At 44.5% G+C, this 23,634-nt stretch overlaps 2 protein-coding genes across 8 annotated transcripts in view; one reads left to right on the top strand and one right to left on the bottom strand.

Moving 5' to 3' along the window:
- Positions 1-23,634, top strand: part of LOC108121638 (glutamate receptor ionotropic, kainate 2) — a 270,475-nt gene that overhangs the window by 172,342 nt on the left and 74,499 nt on the right. The window lies entirely within an intron of this gene.
- On the bottom strand, positions 14,914-16,646 carry LOC122322118 (uncharacterized). The gene is made up of 2 exons (XM_043213534.2): positions 15,294-16,646; positions 14,914-15,242 (listed from the first exon to the last, which is right to left on the bottom strand). Exon 1 carries the CDS (start codon positions 16,644-16,646, stop codon positions 15,411-15,413), a length of 1,236 nt encoding a protein of 411 aa, XP_043069469.2. The 3' UTR covers positions 14,914-15,242; positions 15,294-15,410.

The following is a 23,634-nucleotide window of genomic DNA, read 5'->3' as shown; positions in this document are numbered from 1 at the left end:
AGTGAAGGAGACATCTCCGACCCTATAAAGTATATATATTCTTGATCAGGATCACCTCCTGAGTTGATATGAGCATGTCCGTCTGTCCGTCTGTCCGTCTGTCCGTCTGTCTGTCCGTCTGTCTGTTTCTACGCAAACTAGTCTCTCAGTTTTAAAGCTATCGTCTTGAAACTTTGCACACACCCTTCTTTCCTTTGCACGCAGTATATAAGTCGGAACGGCCCGGATCGGCCGACTATATCCTATAGCTGCCATATAACTGATTGATCGGAAATGGTATAACTTTAATGTTTTTAGAGTTAGAGAGTTCAAATTTGACATGAGAGCTATTTTTGGCAACAAGTTACGACATGCCAAATTTCATAAGGATCGGCCGACTATATCCTATAGTTGCTATATAACTGAACGATCGGAAATGGTACTTGGTAGAAATATCAACTTTCTTATTTTTGAAGATAGAAGCTTGGGACTTTTTTTAGATTTTTTATTTTAGTTAATTGGTTTTATTATGATGTATTCATAAGGATCGGCCAACTATATCCGATGTTTGCGATATATATCCGGTTTTAACTGCAAGGGTATATAAACTTCGGCTCCGCCCGAAGCTTTATTTGTTTTGTTTTATGTCGTTAGAATCATAGACAAGAAAGGAAAGCTAACTTCGGGCGGAGCCGATGTTTACATACCCTTGCAGTTAAAACCGGATATATATCGCAAACAGCGGATATTTGGCTGATCCTTATGATTACATCATAATAAAACTAATTAACTAAAATAAAAAATCTAAAAAAAGTCCCAAACTTCTATCTTCAAAAATACGAAAGTTGATATATCTACCAAGTACCACTTCCGATCGTTCAGTTATATGGCAGCTATAGGATATAGTCGGCCGATCCTAATGAAATTTGGTAGGTTGGATCAACTGGCCAAAAATAGAATCTGTATTAAGTTTCAGCTTTTTATCTTCAAAAACACGAAAGTTGGGTCATTTCCGATCGTTCAGTTATATGGCAGCTATAAGATATAGTCGGCCGATCCTTATGAAATTTAGCATGTCGCAATGGTTTGCCAAAAATAGCTCTCGTGTAAAATTTGATCTCTCTAACTCTAAAAACACCGAAGTTATACTATTTCCGATCAATCAGTTATATGGCAGCTATGGGATATAGTCGGCCGATCCTTACGAAATTTGGCATGTCGTATTATTTTGCCAAAAATAGCTCTCACCTAAAATTTGAACTCTCTAACTTTAAAAACACCAAAGTTATACCATTTCCGATCAATCAGTTATATGGCAGCTATAGGATATAGTCGGCCGATCCGGGCCGTTCCGACTTATATACTGCATGCAAAGGAAAGAAGGGTGTGTGCAAAGTTTCAAGACGATAGCTTTAAAACTGAGAGACTAGTTTGCGTAGAAACAGCTGCCATATCCCATAGCTGCCATATAACTGAACGATCGGAAATGACCCAACTCGTGTTTTTGAAGATAGAAAGCTGGAACTTGGTACAGATTATATATTTGGTCAGTTGATCCGACCTACCAAATTTCATTAGGATCGGCCGACTATATCCTATAGCTGCCATATAACTGAACGATCGGAAATGGTACTTGGTAGAAATATCAACTTTCGTATTTTTGAAAATAGAAGTTTGGGATTTTTTTTAGATTTTGTATTGTAAAAAATTGAATTATATATTCCTATTGCCATAAGGATCGGCCAACTATATCCGATGTTTGCGATATATATCCGGTTTTAACTGCAAGGGTATATCAACTTCGGCTCCGACCGAAGTTAGCTTTCCTTTCTTGTTTTATTAATATTTAAATATTTGAACAAATCGTCTATAATTGACTTCTTATATTCTGTGCCCTGTCCGTAATGAACGTCTTCACGTCTTCATACTTCAGGATAAAAGATTCAAATATTGCTTTAGCGACAGTATTGGCATTTTTATATTAAAGTTACTGCATACTCATTGCCATTTTCTGATTTTGGCCGTGGACCAATAGTGTCCACTATCACTCTGTCGAAAGCATTTATTGGTGTGTCTGTAATTGTTAAAGGGGTCTTTGTGTGTTTAGTTATTTTTGATTTCTGGCATTTTTGACATTTTCTTACGTACTCAGTTATATCTTTAGACATGCTTTTCCAGTAATAGTGCCTTTTTACTTTGGCCAAAGTTTTTGATATGCCAGTATGACCTCCTTGAATTGGATCATCATGAAATGTAGACAAAATTGCTTCTTTTTCTTTTAAATTTGTTATTTGGGTCACCGGGTGAGTAGCGCTACTCTTAATGTTTTCAATATTTTATTGCCCATTAATTTAAATTTATCTATTGAAGTATATTCAAAGATATTTTCCCGCGGTGCCACTTTGAGTTGGCTGATTTTATGTATACCGGCTTGCATTTCAAGCCTTTGGAAAAATTCTAATCAATAAAAGATCTAAATCAATAACTCCATTAGTATATAAATCGCTAACATCATATCTTGCAGTAATTTTTCTGCCTTGTTTAAATAAACATAACATATTTTTTATCTGCAAGGTCACTACTTTACGTACTTCATCATTGTTTATGACGTCGTATACGCTTAGAAGCTTTATTTAAAGATTGCCTTGGCAATTCTTGTTCTTGATTTTCGCGCGGAATTTTTGTCTACTTTGATATCTAGTAGTGACTTTTAATACATTTCTAGTTAAGTTTTGTAGATCTTTGATGGTTATTCTCGATAACGCATCAGCTACATGATTATCTTTTCTCTTTAAATATTCGACTGTAAAGTCGTATTCTTCTAGTTCGAGCCTCATACGTGTCAGTTTAGAACTGGGGTTGGTCATTGAGAAAAGGTATATTAAAGGTCTATGGTCTGTTCTTATTAAGAAATGTGTTCCATATATATATGGTCTAAAATATAATATCGCCCAGTGAATTGCGGCTAATTCCTGCTCAGTAGTACATTTGTTGCTTTCACCTTTTGTAAATGCTCTTGATGCGTATGCAATGGGAAGTTGGAGACCATTATGATTTTGAGTTAAAACCGCTCCACATGCTTGTTTACTTGCATCTGTTATTATGCAGAATTCTTTAGTGAAATCTGGGTATTGTAGCAAGATAAGTTCCATAAGTTTTGTTTTTAAGTATTGGAATGCATTTCCACACTCATCCGTCCATTTAAAAGGAACATTCTTTTTACATAATCTTGTTATGTGTCGTGAATAATCGGCGAAATTTTTTATAAAGCGTCTATAATAGTTACAGAATGCTACAAAACGTCTAGCACTATCCGCGTCGTGCGGAACTGGGTAGTTCATAATGACATCGTATTTCTTGTCATCTGGAAGTATTCCTTTATCAGTGAATTTATGACCTAGAAAAGTCACTTCATGCATAAAAAATGAACATTTTTCTGGATGTAGCTTTAGGTTGAATTTCCTACATTTCTCAAAAACATCTGTTAAGTTTTTAAGCATATGTTTTTCGGAGCAACCGATTACTATTAAGTAATCCATATAAAGGAACGCTTGAGAAGGTCCTAGACCAGAGAACGCAATAGTCATCATTCTCTGAAACAAATTAGGAGCTATTTTTAATCCGAAGGGTAATCGCGTGAAGCGATATGAGCCGTTGCTCGTTGAAAAAGACGTTATATCTCTTGAACCTTTTTCTAGTTCAATTTGATGGAATCCTGACATTAAGTCAAGACATGAAAAGTATTTTGCTCGACCTAGTTGATCTAAAATATCATCAATTCTAGGTAATGGGAATTTATCAGATAGTAATTTTTTATTAATCTGGCGATTGTCAATTACTAATCGCCGTTTCTTTGCATTTGATCCGGGGGATGATTTCTTAGGAACAAGTAACAATGGGCTATTATATTCGGATAATGACGGTTCGACAATCCCGTCTGAGATTAATTTTTCTACTTGTTTTTGTATTTTATTCACCTGACTATGTGGGCTTCGATAGTTTTTTATATAAACTGATTCATCATCTTTTAATCTCAGTTTTTGTTTATAAAAATTATTTGTGGTTATTGATTCGGTTTCCAATCCGAATATATCGCTGTACTGGGTGCAAAGTCTAGTAAGCTGAGACTTGAACTGTGGAGGGAAGTTTTTTGACAGTTGTGATAGTACGGATTTTTTTCTATTGTCTGGATTTGTGTTGACTACATCGTAGTTCGAAAGTGATTCTGTACTCACTACTTGGTCGGTATTTGTTGTGTTTAATAGTCTTGTCGGGTCAAGCAGCAAGCAACTAATTTAAACACAACAATTAATAAGTAACTGATGTTTTGCTGGTCGCAAGCCGACTCTCTTTCGGCCGCTCGGCTTTGCTACTTCGGCGCTTATGGTTAGCGAGCATCCGCTCAGCCTATTCTGCAAGGTTGGCGCCACTCTCGTTCGTCTTCTTACTGCGCTCGCATCCTAAATTGGATTTCAAATATTGTACATAAATCCTAATTTCATATGCGGCCTGAATAAAGTTTATAACGTTGAGATTAATTAAATTCTGATTTTTTATTTACGGCATCGAAAACTCTCGATGACCAAACATTGGTGACCCCGACGTGATCGTTAATATATTTATATACACATAAACAAATTACTAAAACAAAAACAAAACAATTTTGTAAACAGTGTTATGTGAAATTATCATTATCAAATTATCATACGTGTCTAATAAGTTTATTTACAATAATAAACAAATTATAATATATTATCTATATATATAAAAGAACAACGTGTTTTATGTTACAACACTTATAAATCAAGAACGGAAGAACAGATTTGAGTGAAAATTGGTAGGGAGGTAGCTTAGAGCCAGGAGAAGGACATAGGATACTTTTTGTCCCGTTCGACAGCGTTCCTCCCTGGCCCATACTTTTTTATTTAGGCAGACAGCTAAGAAGAAAATGTCAAATGTCAAAATGTCAGTTACAAACGAAGTCAAATTCATAGTCAGGCTCTCAAATTTAACAACGAACCAAAAAGATTGTGTTGCGCTTCCGGGAAAGTGAAATTGCCTCAACTTGAAGCACCACTAGAGCCTCTGCACTCTCTATTGATATTTGTAAGAAATCAATATTAAAACTATTTCTATTAAATAAATAATTAACAAGTGGATTGAAGTGAAGTGAAGTTTAATTAATAATGCCGCGACCAAGACGATCGAATCTTTCCCGACAAAGCCGTAATGCAAGAAGAATACAAAATACTGCATATGAAAGGACTGAAGAAGAACGAGAAATTGCACGTGAACAGAGCCGCAATAGTAAGGCTCGACTTCGTGCTTCTCAAATAGATTTTAATTTGCGACGAAAAATTTTAGCTGATTTGAATCGAGCTGCGTTTCGATACGATTGCAGCAATGATTACAGCTTGCATCCTAGCGTTTGCATTGGGCAAATGGACGTTGTTTGCGAGTATTGTGGTGCATTAAAGTTTTCCGGAGAAACGCCTGGATTATGCTGCGTTAATGATAAAGTGAAGTTGCCAGTAATTCCAAGATCTGCGGCTGCCGACGAAATAAACGCTTGCCTCAAATCGTCAAATCTATGGCGCTATGTGAAGAAACTGCAGCTGATAACAAACATGAGAGTTACATTGCTTAATGATACATCTGCTGAAGATTTCTCGGAGCTATTTCTGACTATCGGTAATGGTCAAGTACCTGTCGATGAATCGAGCGGATTAATATCATTTCCAAATAATTTTTGTAATTTTGTCTCATCAAAAGACGAACTTATCAACAATGTATTTCCAAATATTATTTCTAACTACAAAAATAATGAATGGTTGAGTGAGCGAGCAATTTTAGCGGCTAAGAATAAAGATGTAGATGACCTGAACTACATAATTCAAAATAAGATCATTGGAACAATGCATTCATTCAAATCTATTAACTGCGTCACAAATGAAGATGAAGCCACCAACTATCCAATTGAATTTTTAAACTCTTTGGACGTGCCTGGCTTACCACCGCACAATTTACGCCTAAAGGTTGGCTCCGTAGTAATCATGCTTCGAAACATAAACCAACCAAAACTGTGCAACGGTACGCGTTTGGTGGTTAGTAAATTGATGAACAATGTAATTTACGCTACGATAATGATAGGAAAATTCAAAGGTGAGGAAGTTCTAATTCCGAGGATCCCGATGATCCCAACCGATATGCCGTTTGAATTTAAAAGACTTCAATTTCCGATACGTCTTGCATTTGCCATTACAATCAACAAATCACAAGCCCAATCCTTAAAAGTTTGTGGTTTAAATCTAGAACATTCATGTTTTTCCCATGGTCAATTATACGTGACATGTTCACGGGTCGGAAAACCATCTGCGTTGTTTGTTTTTGCGCCTGATAATAAAAAAAAAAAATGTCGTGTATCACAAGGTGCTTGAGTGAAGAGCAACCTATATACTAAAATACAGAAATAATAATGAATGATTAAGGAGGAGAAACAAAGAATATTGTATACCCACAAGTATTACAGAATTTAATTAATTTGAAAATTATTCTTTTTTGTTTGACTTATTTTTTATGCGTGCAACAACAATATGCCACAGCGAAACGTGGCAGGGTACTGCTAGTTATATTATACATACATACAGGCATAAACATAAACGTTAGTTCACAAGCACACATACATATTTACGATCCACAACGCAAGTGTATTCGCCCGCGCATAGACTTCATACAAACATACGATCCACAACGCAAGTGCATTCGCCCGCGCATAGACTTCTAGCTTCATATATATATACATTCCACAATTCCGCTACGGTTCTGAGCGCACAGTGGGACAGATCGTGTTCGCCGCGAGCAAATAAAATTTATTTCGGTTGTTCGGAACTCAATATAATAAATCATGAACTCCAGCGGCGCCGTCACAGGAGCACCCACTCCAACCCGGAGTGCAATTTTAAAGTGCAAGGCCCTGGGTATTCTCCAGGACTTACAGAGGATCCAAGGAGCTCTTCAGCCTATTTCCAAGGTGGACGATGCCATGCTACACGTGCGACATGGTCAGATAGCCACCATGTTCAGCGACTTCAAGGCCATCCACGGGGAGCTTGAGGATTTGGACATTTTGCAGATCAGCAGTGACCTTCGGACTGTTTCGGAGCTCGTAGCGACGATGCAGGCGGAAATTGAGCACGAGACGACCCTTCGCTCATCTCGAATTGCTGCCCACTCCACCCTTGCCAACGGAATGTCCACCATGCAGGCTGACCCAGGGTTAGGTCAAAGTTTTCAAGTGCTGCCTCCTTTGCCGCTCCCTACGTTCAGCGGTGGATACTCGGAATGGGCTGAATTTTACTCGATCTTCTCTACCATAGTCGGCAATAATCCTCGTATTAGTAAGGTGGAAAAGCTGCAAAGGTTGCGATCTTGCCTTCGGGAGTCCGCTTTCGAAGCAGTTCGTTCCTTGGAAGTCTCCGACGAGAACTATGATGTTGCGCTGAATTTATTGGAGAAACGATTTAATAACCGTCGCTTAATATTTCAGGCACACGTGAACGAGATTCTGGGCCTCAGTCTGTTGGAAAGTGGCTCAATAGCAGCACTTCGAAGTCTTTCGGACAAATTTAATGCCCATATGCGAGCCCTAAAGAATTTGGGTACTTCAGTTCAGATCGCCAGCTGCATCATCGTCCAAGTTCTGCTTCAAAGGTTGGACCCAGCTACCCAGGCCAAGTGGGAGGAGAGTCAAAACTCCTCAGGTTCAGACGCCATCCCTACTTGGGAGTCGATGGCCGAATTTTTGGAGCAGCGGTGTAGGACGCTGGAGGCTATGGACGTGGCCATGGCTGCATACGCCCCGGACGCTCATGTGGGAAGGCGTCGAGGTGCAAATAATGGTAGATCATCCTTTATTGTTACTAATTCGCTTCCCTCTACCTGTGCTCTATGCGGTGGATGGTCCCATATAATGTCTGCATGCCCCCGATTTCTATCAATGCCCCCTGAGATTCGCCTTGGTGAGGCCACATGCATCACATGCGTGAGTGCCTCGCTGCTAGTTGTCGCAGTTGTGGAAGGAGGCATCACAGCCTGCTGCATTTCCTGGAGCCGCCGGCATCTAGCGGCCAGCCTTTGGTTGGTCCTCCCACGTCAGCCATAGCCGAGGTCACCGAGCCTGCAGCCTCTTCGCCGTCCACTGCTAATGCACTAGTTGCTCAAGGTCACAGCGGCGATATATCGTTGCTTGCTACAGCGAACATTTTTGTTCGTAGTCGCGCTGGATCCCTCGTTCCATGCCGAGCTTTGTTGGATTCTGGATCTCAGGTGCACGTGATCACTTCCCGGCTGGCAAGTCAGCTGCAGCTCCGGAGGTACAAGTCATTCATGGCGGTGTCTGGTATTGGAGATACCGGCTTTGCGACAGATGGATTCTCTGTTGATGTTCTCCTACGTTCCCACTGTTCCGAGTACTCGGCCCTGGTTAACGCCGTCATCGCCGCCAATATCACGGACCTGCAGCCTAGCTTCAGTTTGGATGTCTCCAGCTGGAATATAAGCAATCTTTCTTTGGCTGATCCTGAATTTTTCCGCCCACAGCGCATCGACCTTCTTATCGGAGCCAGTCTGTTTTATGAGCTGTTGTGTGGAAAACTCAACTTGGATGGGTCGTGTGTGGAGGCGGTTCACATGTCCAGAGAAGATCACTCGTTTCCACTGCCCACAAGGATGTTTCGGAGAGCGCAACAATGCTGGATGATCAGCTGGATTCTTTGCTCCGCCGGTTTTGGGAAATCGAAGACTGCTCCGAGCCTATTGTGAAGCGGACGAAGGAAGAGCTAGATTGCGATGCGCATTTCGTGCAACATGTTGCTCGGCTGGATTCCGGCGCTTACGCGGTGCGGCTTCCGTTAAAATGCGGCTCTAAGCTGCTGGGAGAGTCGTACCCCCAAGCCGTTCGACGATTTCTTTCCCTCGAAAGGAAGCTCTGTCGCCGTCCTCAATTAAAGGAGCAATATGCTGCCTTCATAAAGGAGTATCTGGAGTTGGGTCACATGTCTCCAGTCCCTTCTGATGCGAGCGTCACTGGCCAATACTTTCTTCCACACCATTGTGTTTTAAAGGAGGACAGTTCAACAACCAAGCTCAGGGTTGTCTTTGATGGATCTGCTGTCACAACTTGTGGATATTCATTGAATGACGTGTTGATGTCTGGCCCAGTTATTCAGCCAAAGTTACTGCATATTCTGTTAAGGTTCCGATGCCATCGGGTGGCCATTACTGGAGATATTTGTAAAATGTATCGTTGCGTCAGGGTTTTTCCTGAGGACAGCTATCTTCAGTGTATTCTTTGGCGGGATTCCACCCAGGATGAGTTACAGGTTTTTAAGCTGGACACGGTCACCTACGGAACGAAGCCTGCCTCATTTTTAGCAGTTCGGACAATGCATCAGTTGGCAGATGATGAGCGAATAATGTTTCCAAAGGGGGCCGAAATTCTGCGTCGCGACTTTTATGTGGATGATCTGCTTTCCGGAGGCGACTCTATAGATGAAGCTATTAGCATAATGCAGCAAACATCCGCGATCCTTGCCAAAGGCCATTTTCGGTTAAGGAAGTGGTGCTCCAATGTTGCTGACGTTCTGGATAAGGTGCCTGAAGAAGATCGGGAGTCTTTCCTAAAGTTTGATGATGGTAGCAACTTCACAAAGACACTGGGTCTTGCTTGGGATCCTGCGACTGACCGCTTGCTATTTTCTTTTGAAGGGATTCAGTCAATCTCAAAGCCCACTAGGCGCATTGTGCTTTCTTCAGTCGCTCGGCTTTATGACCCCTTAGGCCTTGTTGGTCCTGTAATTTCAAAGGCAAAGATCTTTCTTCAGAAGCTGTGCCGTGAGAAGTTGTCCTGGGATGAAAGTCTTCCTCAAGCTCTTCACTGCGACTGGAATATGATTTGTAGCAGCTTTGGTAGTACGCAGCGCGCCGAATTCCCTAGATGGGTGCTGACATCGAAATCCGAGGTGGAGGTCCATGGATTCTGTGATGCCAGCATTGAGGCATATGGGGCATGCGTTTATGTCGTGTCCAAGGGCGCAGGATCTGCAAGCTATTTACTCTGTTCGAAGTCCCGAGTTGCGCCGTTAAAGACTGTTACGGTGCCTAAGCTGGAGTTATCGGGAGCCGAGTTGTTGGCTCGACTTATGTCGGAAGTAGAGCAGTTGAAGGTCTACGTTGGAAAGTATTTTTGCTGGTGCGATTCTGCTGTGGCTCTGTCTTGGATTCGAGAAGAACCCTCTCGGTTTAATGTTTTCGTCGCCAATCGAGTTTCGACCATTCAGAAGCTAACTAGAGAAATGGAGTGGCGGTATGTTCCCACTTCTTTGAACCCAGCAGATATCCTGTCGCGTGGTGCTCTTCCCAATGAATTGGTTGAGAATAAGCTGTGGTCTCATGGTCCTCCGTTTCTCGTTGGATCCCAAGAGACGTGGCCAACCGCGGTCCCATCTGAGAGATCAACCCTGGAGTTACGTGCAAGGGTCCTGCTCATTCAGTCTCCGTACGTGGATATAACAGCGGTTTCTAAGTACGCTAATTCGTTTCCAGCACTGCAGAGGGTATTCGCTTACGTATACAAGTTTTCTCAACGAATTCACCACAACGGTGTTACGGCTAGCGATATAAAATCTGGAACACAGCTGTTATTGCGGCTAGTGCAACGTGTGCATTTTTGGGAGGAAATAAAGGCTCTTCAAAATGGAAAAGACATAGCGGTATCCAGTGCCCTTGCCTCATCCTCTCCCTTCTTGGACAAATTTGGACAAAAAAATTCGTCGTTGGATTTTGATAAACAGCATCCAATTATACTTCCAAGAAGCCATCCAGTTACGCGGGCTATAATTGTTGACTTCCATGAGCGAAATTTACATACGGGACCTCGCGCACTGTTGGCAATTATTCGGTCCCAATATTGGCCAATTGGGGGGAGAAAAACCGTAACGAAGGCATTACACAAATGCATCCGATGCTTCCGGACTAAGCCTCGGCTGTTGCAGCACATTATGGCTGATCTCCCGGAGGAAAGAGTTAGCGGCTCCCAGGTCTTCGGAGTCACTGGTGTGGATTTTTGTGGACCGTTCTATTATAAGCCGGAAGTGCGTAATAAGGCTCCAGTAAAATGTTACATTAGCATGTTCATTTGTTTTGCTACCAAAGCCGTCCATCTGGAGCTTGTAAGGGATCTGTCCACAATGTCTTTTTTGCAGGCTTTAAAGCGTTTTATATGCACCCGCCGAAGTCCTCAACATATTTGGTCTGACAACGCAACCAACTTTGTTGGAGCCAAAAACGAGCTAAAGGAGCTGCGCCGATTATTTCTAAGCGAAGAGCATCAACGGTCACTGCTGGAGTTTTGCTCTATGGAGTCCATCGAATGGCATTTTATTCCTCCTCGATCTCCGCATTTCGGTGGTCTGTGGGAAGCGGCTGTTAAAACCGCCAAGCACCATTTTTACCGAGCTGTCGGATCTGCAGTTCTGGGATTCGAGGAGCTGCGAACGCTGCTGTGCCATATTGGGGCTGTTATAAATTCACGACCCTTATTGTCTCTTTCAGAAAATCCTGCAGACCTTGATGTTCTGACCCCGGCTCATTTTTTAACTGGTGGTCCGTCAGTCAGCTTTATCGGTTGGACAGCTGGCAGCGCGTGTCTTTCCTGCAGCAGTCTTTCTGGTCCCGATGGAAGGAGGAGTACCTAAGTCTTCTCCAGCAGCGCTCCAAATGGCGCGCCTCCGGTCCTGCCTTGGCCCCAAACGATGTGGTGCTAGTAAAGGACAAGAATCTACCTCCGATGAAATGGCCGCTTGCGAGAATAATGGAGTTAATCCCTGGTCGGGATGGTATCTTTCGAGTGGCGGTGATAAAAACCTCATCTGGAATTACCAAGCGAGCGGTGACTAAGCTGTGCCTTTTGCCCCTTAAGGATGAAGTTGGAGTAGAAGCCCCAACTGGGGGGAGAATGTCGGGTCAAGCAGCAAGCAACTAATTTAAACACAACAATTAATAAGTAACTGATGTTTTGCTGGTCGCAAGCCGACTCTCTTTCGGCCGCTCGGCTTTGCTACTTCGGCGCTTATGGTTAGCGAGCATCCGCTCAGCCTATTCTGCAAGGTTGGCGCCACTCTCGTTCGTCTTCTTACTGCGCTCGCATCCTAAATTGGATTTCAAATATTGTACATAAATCCTAATTTCATATGCGGCCTGAATAAAGTTTATAACGTTGAGATTAATTAAATTCTGATTTTTTATTTACGGCATCGAAAACTCTCGATGACCAAACAAGTCTTATGAAGGCATTATTGGATGTTGCTATGGTATTTGCAACGTAAATACCATGTTGAATTTCTTGATTTGGAATTAATACACTGTGTGCTGTTGAATTAAGTTCAATTTTCCGAATAACTTGGGATCTTGCTGGCAGAGGTATTGAATTATTACCAGAACTATGAGCTATTGGTACTTTAATTGGAAATTTTAAATTATTGGGTCTAATTATAAGCCAATCTTCAGATGGCTTGAAGTCTAATTGACAGTTGTATTTTTTGATAAAGTAGATGCCTATTATTCCATCGCATGGAATTGGAAAATGTGAATTTAGGATATGAAAATCGTGTGGAATTATGTAATTGGTGGTCTGTATCTCTATAGAAACTAAACCTTTGGATTTTATTATTTCTTGACTTATGCCTTTTATGTCTATGATGTAATCATTTTGGATGTTTTGGAAATTATTCGAAGTTTCTTTTAGAATGGAAATGTCTGCACCTGTGTCTATTAAAAATATAAGTTCTTTCCCAGTAGCTACATTAAAAAAAGAAACGAATATATTTTGGCTGAGATTAATGGTATGAACTCTCACTTCATTTATTGTTGAATATTTAAAGGGTTTTGGGAGTTATCCGAGTATTTGTATTGGGAGTATTTGGTTATTATTTTGTGTCATTCTTACATTGCCTTGGCTATTGCTATTGTGGCCTCGGTTTGAGTTACCACTGCCTGTATAGTTTCCTCTATATGGGCCTCGCCCTCTATTGTTATTCTGATAATTGTTGTTATAATTATCGTTGTTGTAGTTATTGTGATTGTAGTTATTGTGATTTTAGTTATTGTGATTACCACGAAAACTACCTCTATAACTGCCACGTCCGCGATTTGAGCCGCGCTGTGGATAATTCTTATAATATAGGACAGTGTTTGACTGCCCAGTTGCTTCAGTGCAACTATTAACGAATTTGGAAACGGCTTCGTTCATCGTACTGAATGTTCCAGCTTGCATGATAAGTTTTACCTTATCGATTGTGCAGTTTTTAGTCATTGCTTTGACTGCATGCTGCATGGAATAATTCCTGGCTAGCTCTAAAGATAAACCATCTCATATATATGCACCTTCTAAGGCTTTCGTCATCTGCTCAATTTCTTGTGTGTATTGGTTAGCAGTTTTATTGCGCTGCTGTAGATTCATCAGCTTCGCTGATAATACCTCAACAGTTTCGCCTTTGACGTTGCTTCTAAGTCTAGCAATCACCTCAGTAATTGTTGTTTCATTACCGATTAGATTCCTGGCGACACCTTTTAGCTTTGTTTTAATAATGGAAATAGCTAGTTCTTCGTGCTCGCCTTTTATTGATTGAATTATTTGTAAAGCATCAAAAACTGGTATAAGCTTAGATGCTGTATTAATAAAATCAATATTTGACTGTGCCATTGTGATGGATTTATCTATTTTGTATTCTATGACACTCGAAGTATCTGAATCTGTAGAGTTATCCAGATCAGTGTATAAGATTATTTAAATCTTCATCTTCTATTTTGGGGTTTACTTTGGGAAGCTCTTCTGACTCAGATTCGTTCGTTTCTGTTGATTCCGAGTCAGGTGCAGTGTCAACTGCTATTGGAGTGTTTAGAACGGTTGGTAATGATATTTCTAAACTGAACTTTTGTTTAATAAATATTAAATTAGATCGTAGTCGTATCAAAATTTTCGATACCTGTGACCAATGATCTTGATTTAATCTTTCCCTATGATCATGTATTAGCATACGCGCACTCTACTAATATTTTAACGTGCTTCCTAACCGTGTTCTTTTTAATGGGTCTATTCTGAGATAGAGACTTTTACGATCTGTCAAAATTGGTTTTAATTATTGATAGCTCCTCGTACAATTTGTTCCCATCCATGCCTTTAGTTTAGCCATACTTTTTATACCCTTGCAGAGGGTATTATAATTTTGGTCAAAAGTGTGCAACGCAGTGAAGGAGACATCTCCGACCCTATAAAGTATATATATTCTTGATCAGAATCACCTCCTGAGTTGATATGAGCATGTCCGTCTGTCTGTCCGTCTGTCTGTCTGTTTCTACGCGAACTAGTCTCTCAGTTTTGAAGCTATCGTCTTGAAACTTTGCACACACCCTTCTTTCCTTTGCACGCCGGGATCGGCCGACTATATCCTATAGCTGCCATATAACTGATTGATCGGAAATGGTATAACTTTGGTGTTTTTAGAGTTAGAGAGTTCAAATTTGACACGAGAGCTCTTTTTGGCAAAATAATACGACATGCCAAATTTCATAAGGATCGGCTTACTATATATCGGCTATATATGAAATGACCCAACTTTCGTGTTTTTGATGATAGAAAGCTGGCACTTGGTACACATTCTATTTTTGGTCATTTAATCCGATCTACCAAATTTCATAACGATCGGTTGGCTATATCTTATAGCTGACATATAACTGAACGATCGGAAATGGTATTTGGTAGAAATATCAACTTTCGTATTTTTGAAGATAGAAGCTTGCGACTTTTTTTTAGATTTTTTATTGTAATTAATTGGTTTTATTATGATGTAATCTTAAGCATCGGCCAACTATATCCGATGTTTGCGATATATATCCGGTTTTAGCTGCAAGGGTATATCAACTTCGGCTCCGCCCGAAGTTAGCTTTGCTTTCTTGTTTTTTTGTAAATTTGGGTATTTTGTAAATTTTGACATTTTTTTTTTGGTATTTTTGTGGTTTTTTTTGGTTTTTTTTCGATATTTTGATTTTTGCAAAATAGTGAGTGATTGAACAAAATTTTCCATTTTCACGAACAAAAAATGTTGTTTTGTGTCATGTGGAGTTGCCTTAAACGGCTCCCCACACGCGTAGGTCCGAAGCAAGGGGTACTTCAAAGGCCTTGGCTGTGGCTAACGGAACGTTATATTCTGTAAATTCATTAAATTAGTTAACAATTCAAATATATCTCTTCTTCTTACCGCAGTGTGCCCTCCTACGATCAATGAGTGGCACTTTTCGGCGGCATTCACACTACCGCTATTAGTAGGCCCGTAATTCCGATAACTTAAAATACTACATTTCCTAATAATACTGACTTAACTATCGATAACAATGTTTTGACCGTCGACATCCCCGACCCCGTGAAGACCCGCTTCACTCAGATCCAAAACTGCAAGTTTAGAGACGGGCCGCAACATTGTCCAAGATAATCCATTATCATTTACGCGCACAGTGGCGCGTCTGACGACTCCATCAGCTCCGCTGTAGACCTCCTCCACGATGCCCTTGCGCCACTCTCGTCTGGGCAAGGCAGGATCGCAGACGAAGACCATATCGCCCTGGCGGATGGGCTCCGTTCTCCGGCACCACTTCTCGCGGCGCACAAGCGTAGGCAGGTACTCCCTGACCCACCTCCTCCAGAAACGGTCTCGCAGCATGCGGGCAATCCTCCACTGCTTTCGCGTAGAACCCTCCTTGGGCAGCTCGGCATCCAATCCAGGCGTATCTGGCAGGTTAGCTACTCCCTTGAGCAGGTCGTTAGGCGTCAACGGCGCCTCTTGGTCCGCATCTACTGGCAAGTGGGTGAGCGGACGCGAGTTGACTACGTTCTCCGCCTCTATGAGTAGACTCTCCAACACATGGTCCCTCGGCGCGACTTCCTTCAGGGTATGGCGCAGCACTCGCTTGACGCACTGCACCATCCGCTCCCATACTCCGCCCTCAGCCGGGTTGGATGGGCAATTAAAAACCCACTCAATGCTCCTGCTGGATAACTCACTCTGTATCCTTTCCGTCTCGAACACGTCTCCAAATCGTCTGGCCTCTCTGTCAGCTCCCACGAAGTTTTTGCCGTTGTCACTCCGCAGTTTACATACTGGTCCTCTACGGCAGACGAAGTTCCTGATCGCTATTATACAGGAATCCGTTGACAGATCATGCGCCAGCTCCAGATGAATCGCCCTTGTCGTCAAGCATGTGAACAAGGCGACCCAACGCTTCTCTCTGTGACGGGCAACAGTCACCAGCAGCGGCCCAAAGTAGTCTAGTCCTGTGTACTTGAATGGCCATCCTCCAGCTTCCAAGCGATCCTCTGGAAGGGGTCCCATTATCGGCGGCATCGGCCGCGTCCGTTGTAGCTTGCATTCGTTGCACGACGAGATTACCTCCTTCAGCACTCGTCTTATCTTCGTGACCCAGAATCTCGTCCGGATCTGGGCAATCGTCGCATCCACGTTTTGATGCTTCATCTGGGCGTGGTAGTGTCTTACTACAATCTCCGTGAGACTGTGCCTGTGTGACAGTATCACGGGCCTCCTCGCACTGTACGGCATGGACAGCGCGGCATCGACTCTGCCTTAAACTCGCAGAACTCCATATTTATCCATGTACGGCGCCAGACTTCGAATATCGCTCGAGTTGGCGACTTCCTTTCCGCGTTCCGCCGACCCCATCTCGTCGGGAAACGACTCCAATTGGGCCTGCCTGATTAACAGGTTCTCCGCGGCCTCACACTCCGTCGCAGTGAGTCCATATTCCTCGAGCTCGCTTCTCTGTTTGCGGCACCGTCGCGCAAACCTCAGGACCCAGGCGGTGGTCCTCACCAGGCGACTGAAGCTCGAGAATCTCTGGAACAGGATGACAAATTCATTCGATGCTACCAAAGCGGACTCACCGGGCATCTCCTCCTCGTCAGGTGCATCTGGAACATGCTCGGTTCCCTTCTCAGGCGTTGGCCAGCCGCTTTCTGGCTGCCTCAAAAATGCGGGACCGCTTAGCCACCGGGATTCCGGGCTAAGGTCCGCCTTGCTCTGCGACCGCGTCGCATCATCCGCTGCGTTGTCAGCTGTAGGTACCCATCTCCACTGGGAAACCTTCGACGACTCCAAAATCTCCGCCACTCGGTTGCCAACAAACTGCTTATACCGGCGGTGGGTGCTGCCGATCCATTTCAGCACCGTTTTTGAGTCCGTCCATAAAACCGTCTCGCTGATGTCCACACCGTGTTCTTCCTTGACAGTATTCATCACTCTGGTTCCAAGGACCGCTGCCTGCAGCTCCAGTCGTGGGATGAACATCGTTCTCATCGGCGCACACTTCGTCTTTGCGCACACGAAGGTAACCAGCACGTTGCCATTCTTGTACGTGACCCTCCAATAGGCCACCGCCGCGAATGCAGATTGGCTTGCGTCCACGAAAACGTGTAGCTCGATGGTCCCAACTTCTCCACGCCCAAAATAGTGGCGAGGACATCGGAACTGTCCCACGGCGTCCATCTCTCTGCGCCAGGCAGCAAAGGCTCTGCCTATCTCCTCCGGCAGCGGTTCGTCCCACTGGATCTTCTGCCTCCAGATCTCCCGCAGCAACAGCTTCGCTGTAATCATCATGCAGCACAGGAACCCCAATGGGTCGAACGTTGACATCAGCAGGCTCAAAAACTCCCTCTTTGTTGGGACTCGCTCTCCACTTAGGACGCTTTTTGGCACTCGATGATACTCCACGTTGAATCTGAAGTCATCCGTTGCTACCTGCCAACGCATTCCAAGGATTTTCTGCTCAGACTCACCCCATCCGACGCTCTTGACTTGTCCAGGTGGTCCCAGCGCCGCTTCCACGATGGGTGAGCTGGATGAGAACTGGCATAGTTCGAATCCAGCCTCCGCGTGTATCTCCTTCACTCGGGTAGATACCTCGATAGCTTCGCTCTCCGTATCGAAACTATCCACGTAGTCATCGACATAATGGTGGTCGATGATGGCCTTGACTGCCCTCGGATCTGAATCCCGAAACTTCAGGGCATTCACCGTCTTGACGTAGTGCGCAGTGCTCGGCGAGCAGGCTGCTCCAAAAGTCATCACGTTCATCTCGTATGTATCCGGCTCTCGATCGTCGTTGCCATTTCTCCAGAGGAACCTTTGGGAACATCGATCCTCGGGTCGGATCAGCACTTGGTGGAACATCTCCTTGATGTCCCCGCAGACTCCGACTGCTCCTTCTCTAAAGTGGAAGAGCACAGCTGGCAAGGGCTTGTAGTGCTGTGGCCCTTTGTCCAGCGCCGAATTGAGTGAGGTTCCTCCAACCTTGGCTGCAGCATCGAACACAAGCCGGACCTTTCCGGGCTTGTTTGGGTTTTCCACACCAAAATGTGGCAAATACCACAGCTTGTCGCTCTTCACCGCGACCTCATCCGGCTGCAGCTTCCTTGCATATCCTTTGGAAACGTAATCCTTGATGATACGGTCGTATTCTAGAGCCAACTGCCCGTTGCGCTTCAACTTCTTCTCGACGTTGATCAGCCGTCTGTGCGCCATCTCATAGCTCCGTGGCAGCACAGCGTGGTCGTCCTTCCAGAGCAATCCCGTCTGGTAGCGAAGCCCCACTTTCACCGTGGTGTCTTCGAGGATCCTTTGGGCCCGCGCGTCGTCGCTGGCTGCGACCGGTGGCGCGAGCTTCACACCAAAGCTTTCCATCTCGAAGTAGTCCTCCACCATCTTTTCCATCGCATCGTCCATTGACACGGCTAGAAGGCAGGAGCTCGGTGACGGCGTAGTCGACTGTCCACTTACTGGCCCGAATACAACCCATCCAAGCTCGGTTGCGGCCGCATACGGTCCCTCTCTGGCAAACCGCCTCGCCCTAAGTGGCAATCCCAGATGACCATGGTCCAGTCCGATTAGCAACTTCGGCACCACGTTGCTGTAGGGCTTCATCGGCAGTCGCGAATCCCTTTGCACGCCCTGGACATCTCGTCGACTTAACGTTTGCATCGGCAGACTCAAATTTGAAACGGCGTACACGTTCCTCAACGGGTGGCGAGTGGGCTTCCCAGGCCCACTTATCTCCAGACTCACCACGTTGGTAGGCTCCCTGCTGGATCTTCCTCCAAACCATTGGACGTTAAGCTGTCGATGTTCGCCTTCCAATCCCAGATCCCTCCGTAGCTCGTTGTCGATCATCGTGACGGAGGATCCCTCATCTAACAGCGCGTATGTGTCCACCTGGCGACCAGCTCCGTACAGCGTTACTGGTAGTATGCGAAACAAAAGTCGGCCTCCTTCGACGTCAATACTTAAATTCGTCTGCACGGGCGCCTCTGCTGGCAGCGGGGCCCTTCTCTCCAGGCTGTTCCTGAGGACAGCCGACTGCTGGCTCCTCTCGTGGTCCCTGTAACCACCTCGTGGCGAAGACCTCCTTTCCGGGCTGCGTCTGGAAACCGCTGACGTCTGGTTTCCTCCGTTGTGGCGCCTGAAGCCACCTCGCTGCTCCGGCCTTCTTCGCTCTTCGTCCTCTGCATGTAGCAGACGGTGATGTAATCTGCGGCATCCGTCGATCTGGCACTCGCGATGCACATCGCAGGATCTGGTCGTATGCCCACTTCGTAAGCATGTGAAGCAGAGCCGATGCCTCTTCACCATGCTCCACCTGCCCGGTGGCGAAGCTCCGATGAACTCCCAGCAGTTCGTCGTAGCATGTTGTTGCCCTCCACAAATTGGACAACCTCTATGCCGGTCATCCCGCTGCTCGTATCGGTCCTGGTCGACGCTCGCGTGCAGAACTCGACGCCTCGGCTCCTTTCCCTCGACGTCCAAAATCGTACACACGATGTTTGCGTACTCCTGTAGCCACACGCTGAAGTGCGCTACAGTGGGAAAGGGCTCGATCGATGCAGCGTGCCTGGCCCCATCCACTCGTTTGCTGGTGGGAAGCTTTGCCACAAGCTCCTCCATGAGGGTGGGGTTTCCCATATGTTGCTCCGCCTTCGCCGACTGCAAGAAGGCCGTGAGGTTACTCACTCTAGTTGCGAAGGGGACGATCCTCGCCAGTTGCTGCTCCGAAATTGGCTGCACCTCTCGCACGCTGTTCAGCTGGCTGCGTATTAGCTGCTCCGGTCGGCCAAACCTGAAGCGCAGCTGCTCCATCACGGCTCTGACGTTCGCAGGGTGAATCAGCAGCGACTTCACTGTTTCGCGTGCTTCATCCTTCAGCGCCTTCAACAGCCTCTGGTTGTTCTCCAGGTCCGTGCAGTTGTACGCTTGGGTCGTCTCCACAAACGCACAATTAAAGATGGGCCAATCCTCGGGATGCCCTCCAAATATAGGCATGTCCGGAAGCCTCCTTGGCCCATTCGCTCCTTGGGTTCCAATCGGTGTCATCGAGGCGTAGGATCCCACGAATGGCGATGCAGTTGCCACGTTGTGGATGCTCCCGCCCGGTAGCGCGAATCCATGAGCTGTCTGCGCAGCACTTGTAGCGCACAGTGGGTTGCTAGTCGTTAGCAACGGTGGTCCACTCCAAGATGGCGGCAGCGTGTAGGCCCCACTGGTCGCACCGAAACTGCTATATGGGTCCGGCCCGACCCCGTTAGTTTGGGCCTCACCGTTCAATGTGGCGGCTAATGGCGGTCCGCTCCACGATGGCGGCCGCTCCGACGCTCCACTGTTGGCGCCATTTGCGCTTGGGCCAACTGCGATTGGCGCGCAATTGGCGGTGCTCGTTGCGTTCATAGCTCTAACCTGCTTCAGCTCGTTCTCCAACGCCGTAATCCTCTCCAATAGGTACGCCGTGAGTGGCTGGCTCACTTCCGGCTCTGAACTCGCAGCTGTGACAGCAGTACTCCTTAGTTGGGACGCTACTGTAGTCGCCGTAGTGGCTGGGCGAGAAATGGCCGCCGCCGTGGTTATGTTCACCCGCGGCCGGTTTTCTGCTGCACTACTCGCTGGCTGCTGATCCGCTCGCGTTGTAGGGGTGGCTTCCCCTCCGTTCAGCCGGGAACTCCTCCTGGGGGAGTGCTGCATCTCCAAGTGTTCGAATATGGCGCTGCCCTAGCGCTCCAAAATGGCGCTGCCCTAGCGCTCCAAAAATGGCGGACCTGTGCCGTCTGGCTGCTGCCGCTGATGCATGGCGCTCCTTGCGCCTCCTGCCCGCTGGTGCTTGGCGCTCCTTGCGCTTCCTGTCCTGACGCTGGCTGCGTCTCCTGAACTGACGCCGGCTGCGTCTCCAGAACTGACGCTGGCTGCGTCTCCGTGTCGCTGGCTGCGACTCCGTCCGTACTCAGTGGTTTGGCGCTCCTTGCGCCGTCTATGTCGCTGGCTGCGACTCCTCTGCTGGTACGGGAACTGCGCTCCGTGCGCTCCTGGCAACTCTCTAGCTGGTCGTCGAGCCGTCCTCCAGCGCAAGTTGCCCTTGCAGTCTCCCTAGGACTGCGAATAAAAGCTGTTGTTTTGTGTCATGTGGAGTTGCCTTAAGGATGTAGTCTCATGTTCCAGCCTACTTTTTAGAGGTTATTTCAAAAAATTTTTTTTGTAATAAAAAATAATGCGATCGTTTCAATTTTCACATATGTTTTTATAAGCATCATAAACTATTTGAAAATATTTTGTTTAATTTATTCTTGTGTAGTTAAATACACTTTATAGCATGCCAAAGTATGCATATAAAAAAAAAGGTAGGTCCCTGGCGCAGGTGATTTCGACTGCTAGAGTCATCCGAAACAAAAAATTAGAATAGATTATTGTTTTGTAAGCTTATGGCTCTGTCCCGTACTAGAATGAAATATTTTCATCAATAAACAACAAAATGGCGAACTCACAAAACAAAATATTAAAACAAATTTTAAATTTTAATCTTAAATTAATGATAAAAAAAAAACTAATCATTAAAAATTAATGATTCTAGTACGGGACAGAGGTGTTACTTTTTAGAACAACATATCCAAATTTCAGCTAGATCGGTACCATAGAATTTTGTGAATCACCTGCGCCGCACACAAAAATGTCGTTCCGAGAAAAACGCGTTTAAAGTTTAGACGCTACCGAGAAACTCATACTTTTCGGTGTAGGCGCGCTCTCGATTATGGGCTGTATCTCTGTCATTATTTGATATTTTTATTTGAAACTTTAACAGTACATTCTTAATAAACAATACCTTCGAAATATTTGAAAAAAAAAAAATTGATTTTTTCAACCTCACACATGAGACTACATCCTTAAACGGCTCCCCACACGCGTAGGTCCGAAGAAAGGGGTACTTCAAAGGCCTTGGCTGTGGCTAACGGAACGTTTTATTCTGTAAATTCATTAAATTAGTTAACAATTCAAATATATCTCTTCTTCTTACCGCAGTGTGCCCTCCTAAAAACGTCACAAAATTGTTGTTTAAAAAAAAAGTAAGCAAAATAAAAAAAAAATCCTACGTGTGTCGATAGACATTGGTATTCTGAATATACTGTGAATTTTAGATCGATAGGTTAAGAGTTGTTCGAGTTATGTGTTCGGCCAACTCAAAAAAAGCGGTTTTGAGAAAAACGCGTTTAAAGTTTTAAGTACTGTGGGATATACCTGTGAGGCATCGCCGCAGAATGAAAAATTTAGACACTTAGACACTTTTGCCGGACTCTATCTTTTGATATGTCATTTTTAAAACCCTAAAGAATTTTTTAAGCTAAAGCCTAGTACTGAGTTGACGAAAATCCGCTCTTGAAATTCCGCTTGCGAAATTGCACTTTATTCGGCTGCCGAGGTAGTGTGACCAAAACAATGAAGAAATAAGGTAATACTGAACAGCTGTTGTTTGTAAACAAAAAACAAATAAGCAAAAATGAATTCAAAACGATTGGATGTTGGTGTTTTGTTTATGTATTTCGCCGCTAAGGAGCTGATTAAGAAATAGAAAACTGGGTCAAAATCAAAATCCAAATCAATCACAAATCATTTCAATGCCATTTTATGGCATTAAAATGCCCCTTCGGGACGGCCAAATAAATCTTCCCCAATTTCCTGGATGGAAGTAACTTAATACAAAAAAAAAAAAAAAAATGCCCCTTGTGGGTCAAATCTCATATTATGGGCTTCGTCTTGACCGCAGAAATTCATTTTAATTTGTCCTGGCGCGTCGAAAATGTTTCGGGCCGACTATTTTTTTGTTTGGTCAATTGACCCTCCATGTCACACCTATAAAAATAAATTGAAATATTTATTTTAACACCCCGAGAGCAGCTGTTTATTTTTTTTGATCCGGCAACACGGTTAAAATCGATAACAAAAATTTTCGTCAACTCAGTACCCGCAAAAACTAGCAGGCAAAAATTTCTTCTTCTTTCCTTTTTTACACCGTTTTTTTTATATGGAGTTTGACAGCTGTCACTCGTTGGACAGCGGATTTTCGTCAACTCAGTACTATGCTTAAAAAAAAAAATTCGATTTTTTCAAAATTCTACTCAGATGTCCCCCCTTAACCAAGCTATCGGTGCTTCGTCGCAATGACTTTCCCACCCAGCGACCGACCTGAGGGACGCGCAACCAGAATGCAGTCTTAGTATACTGT

The sequence above is a fragment of the Drosophila bipectinata genome, chromosome 4 (assembly GCF_030179905.1).
Source record: "Drosophila bipectinata strain 14024-0381.07 chromosome 4, DbipHiC1v2, whole genome shotgun sequence".
Classification (NCBI taxonomy): Eukaryota; Metazoa; Arthropoda; class Insecta; order Diptera; family Drosophilidae; genus Drosophila; species Drosophila bipectinata.
The sequence above is the reverse complement of the archived record's forward strand: the minus strand, read 5'-3'. Positions and strand labels throughout refer to the sequence as shown.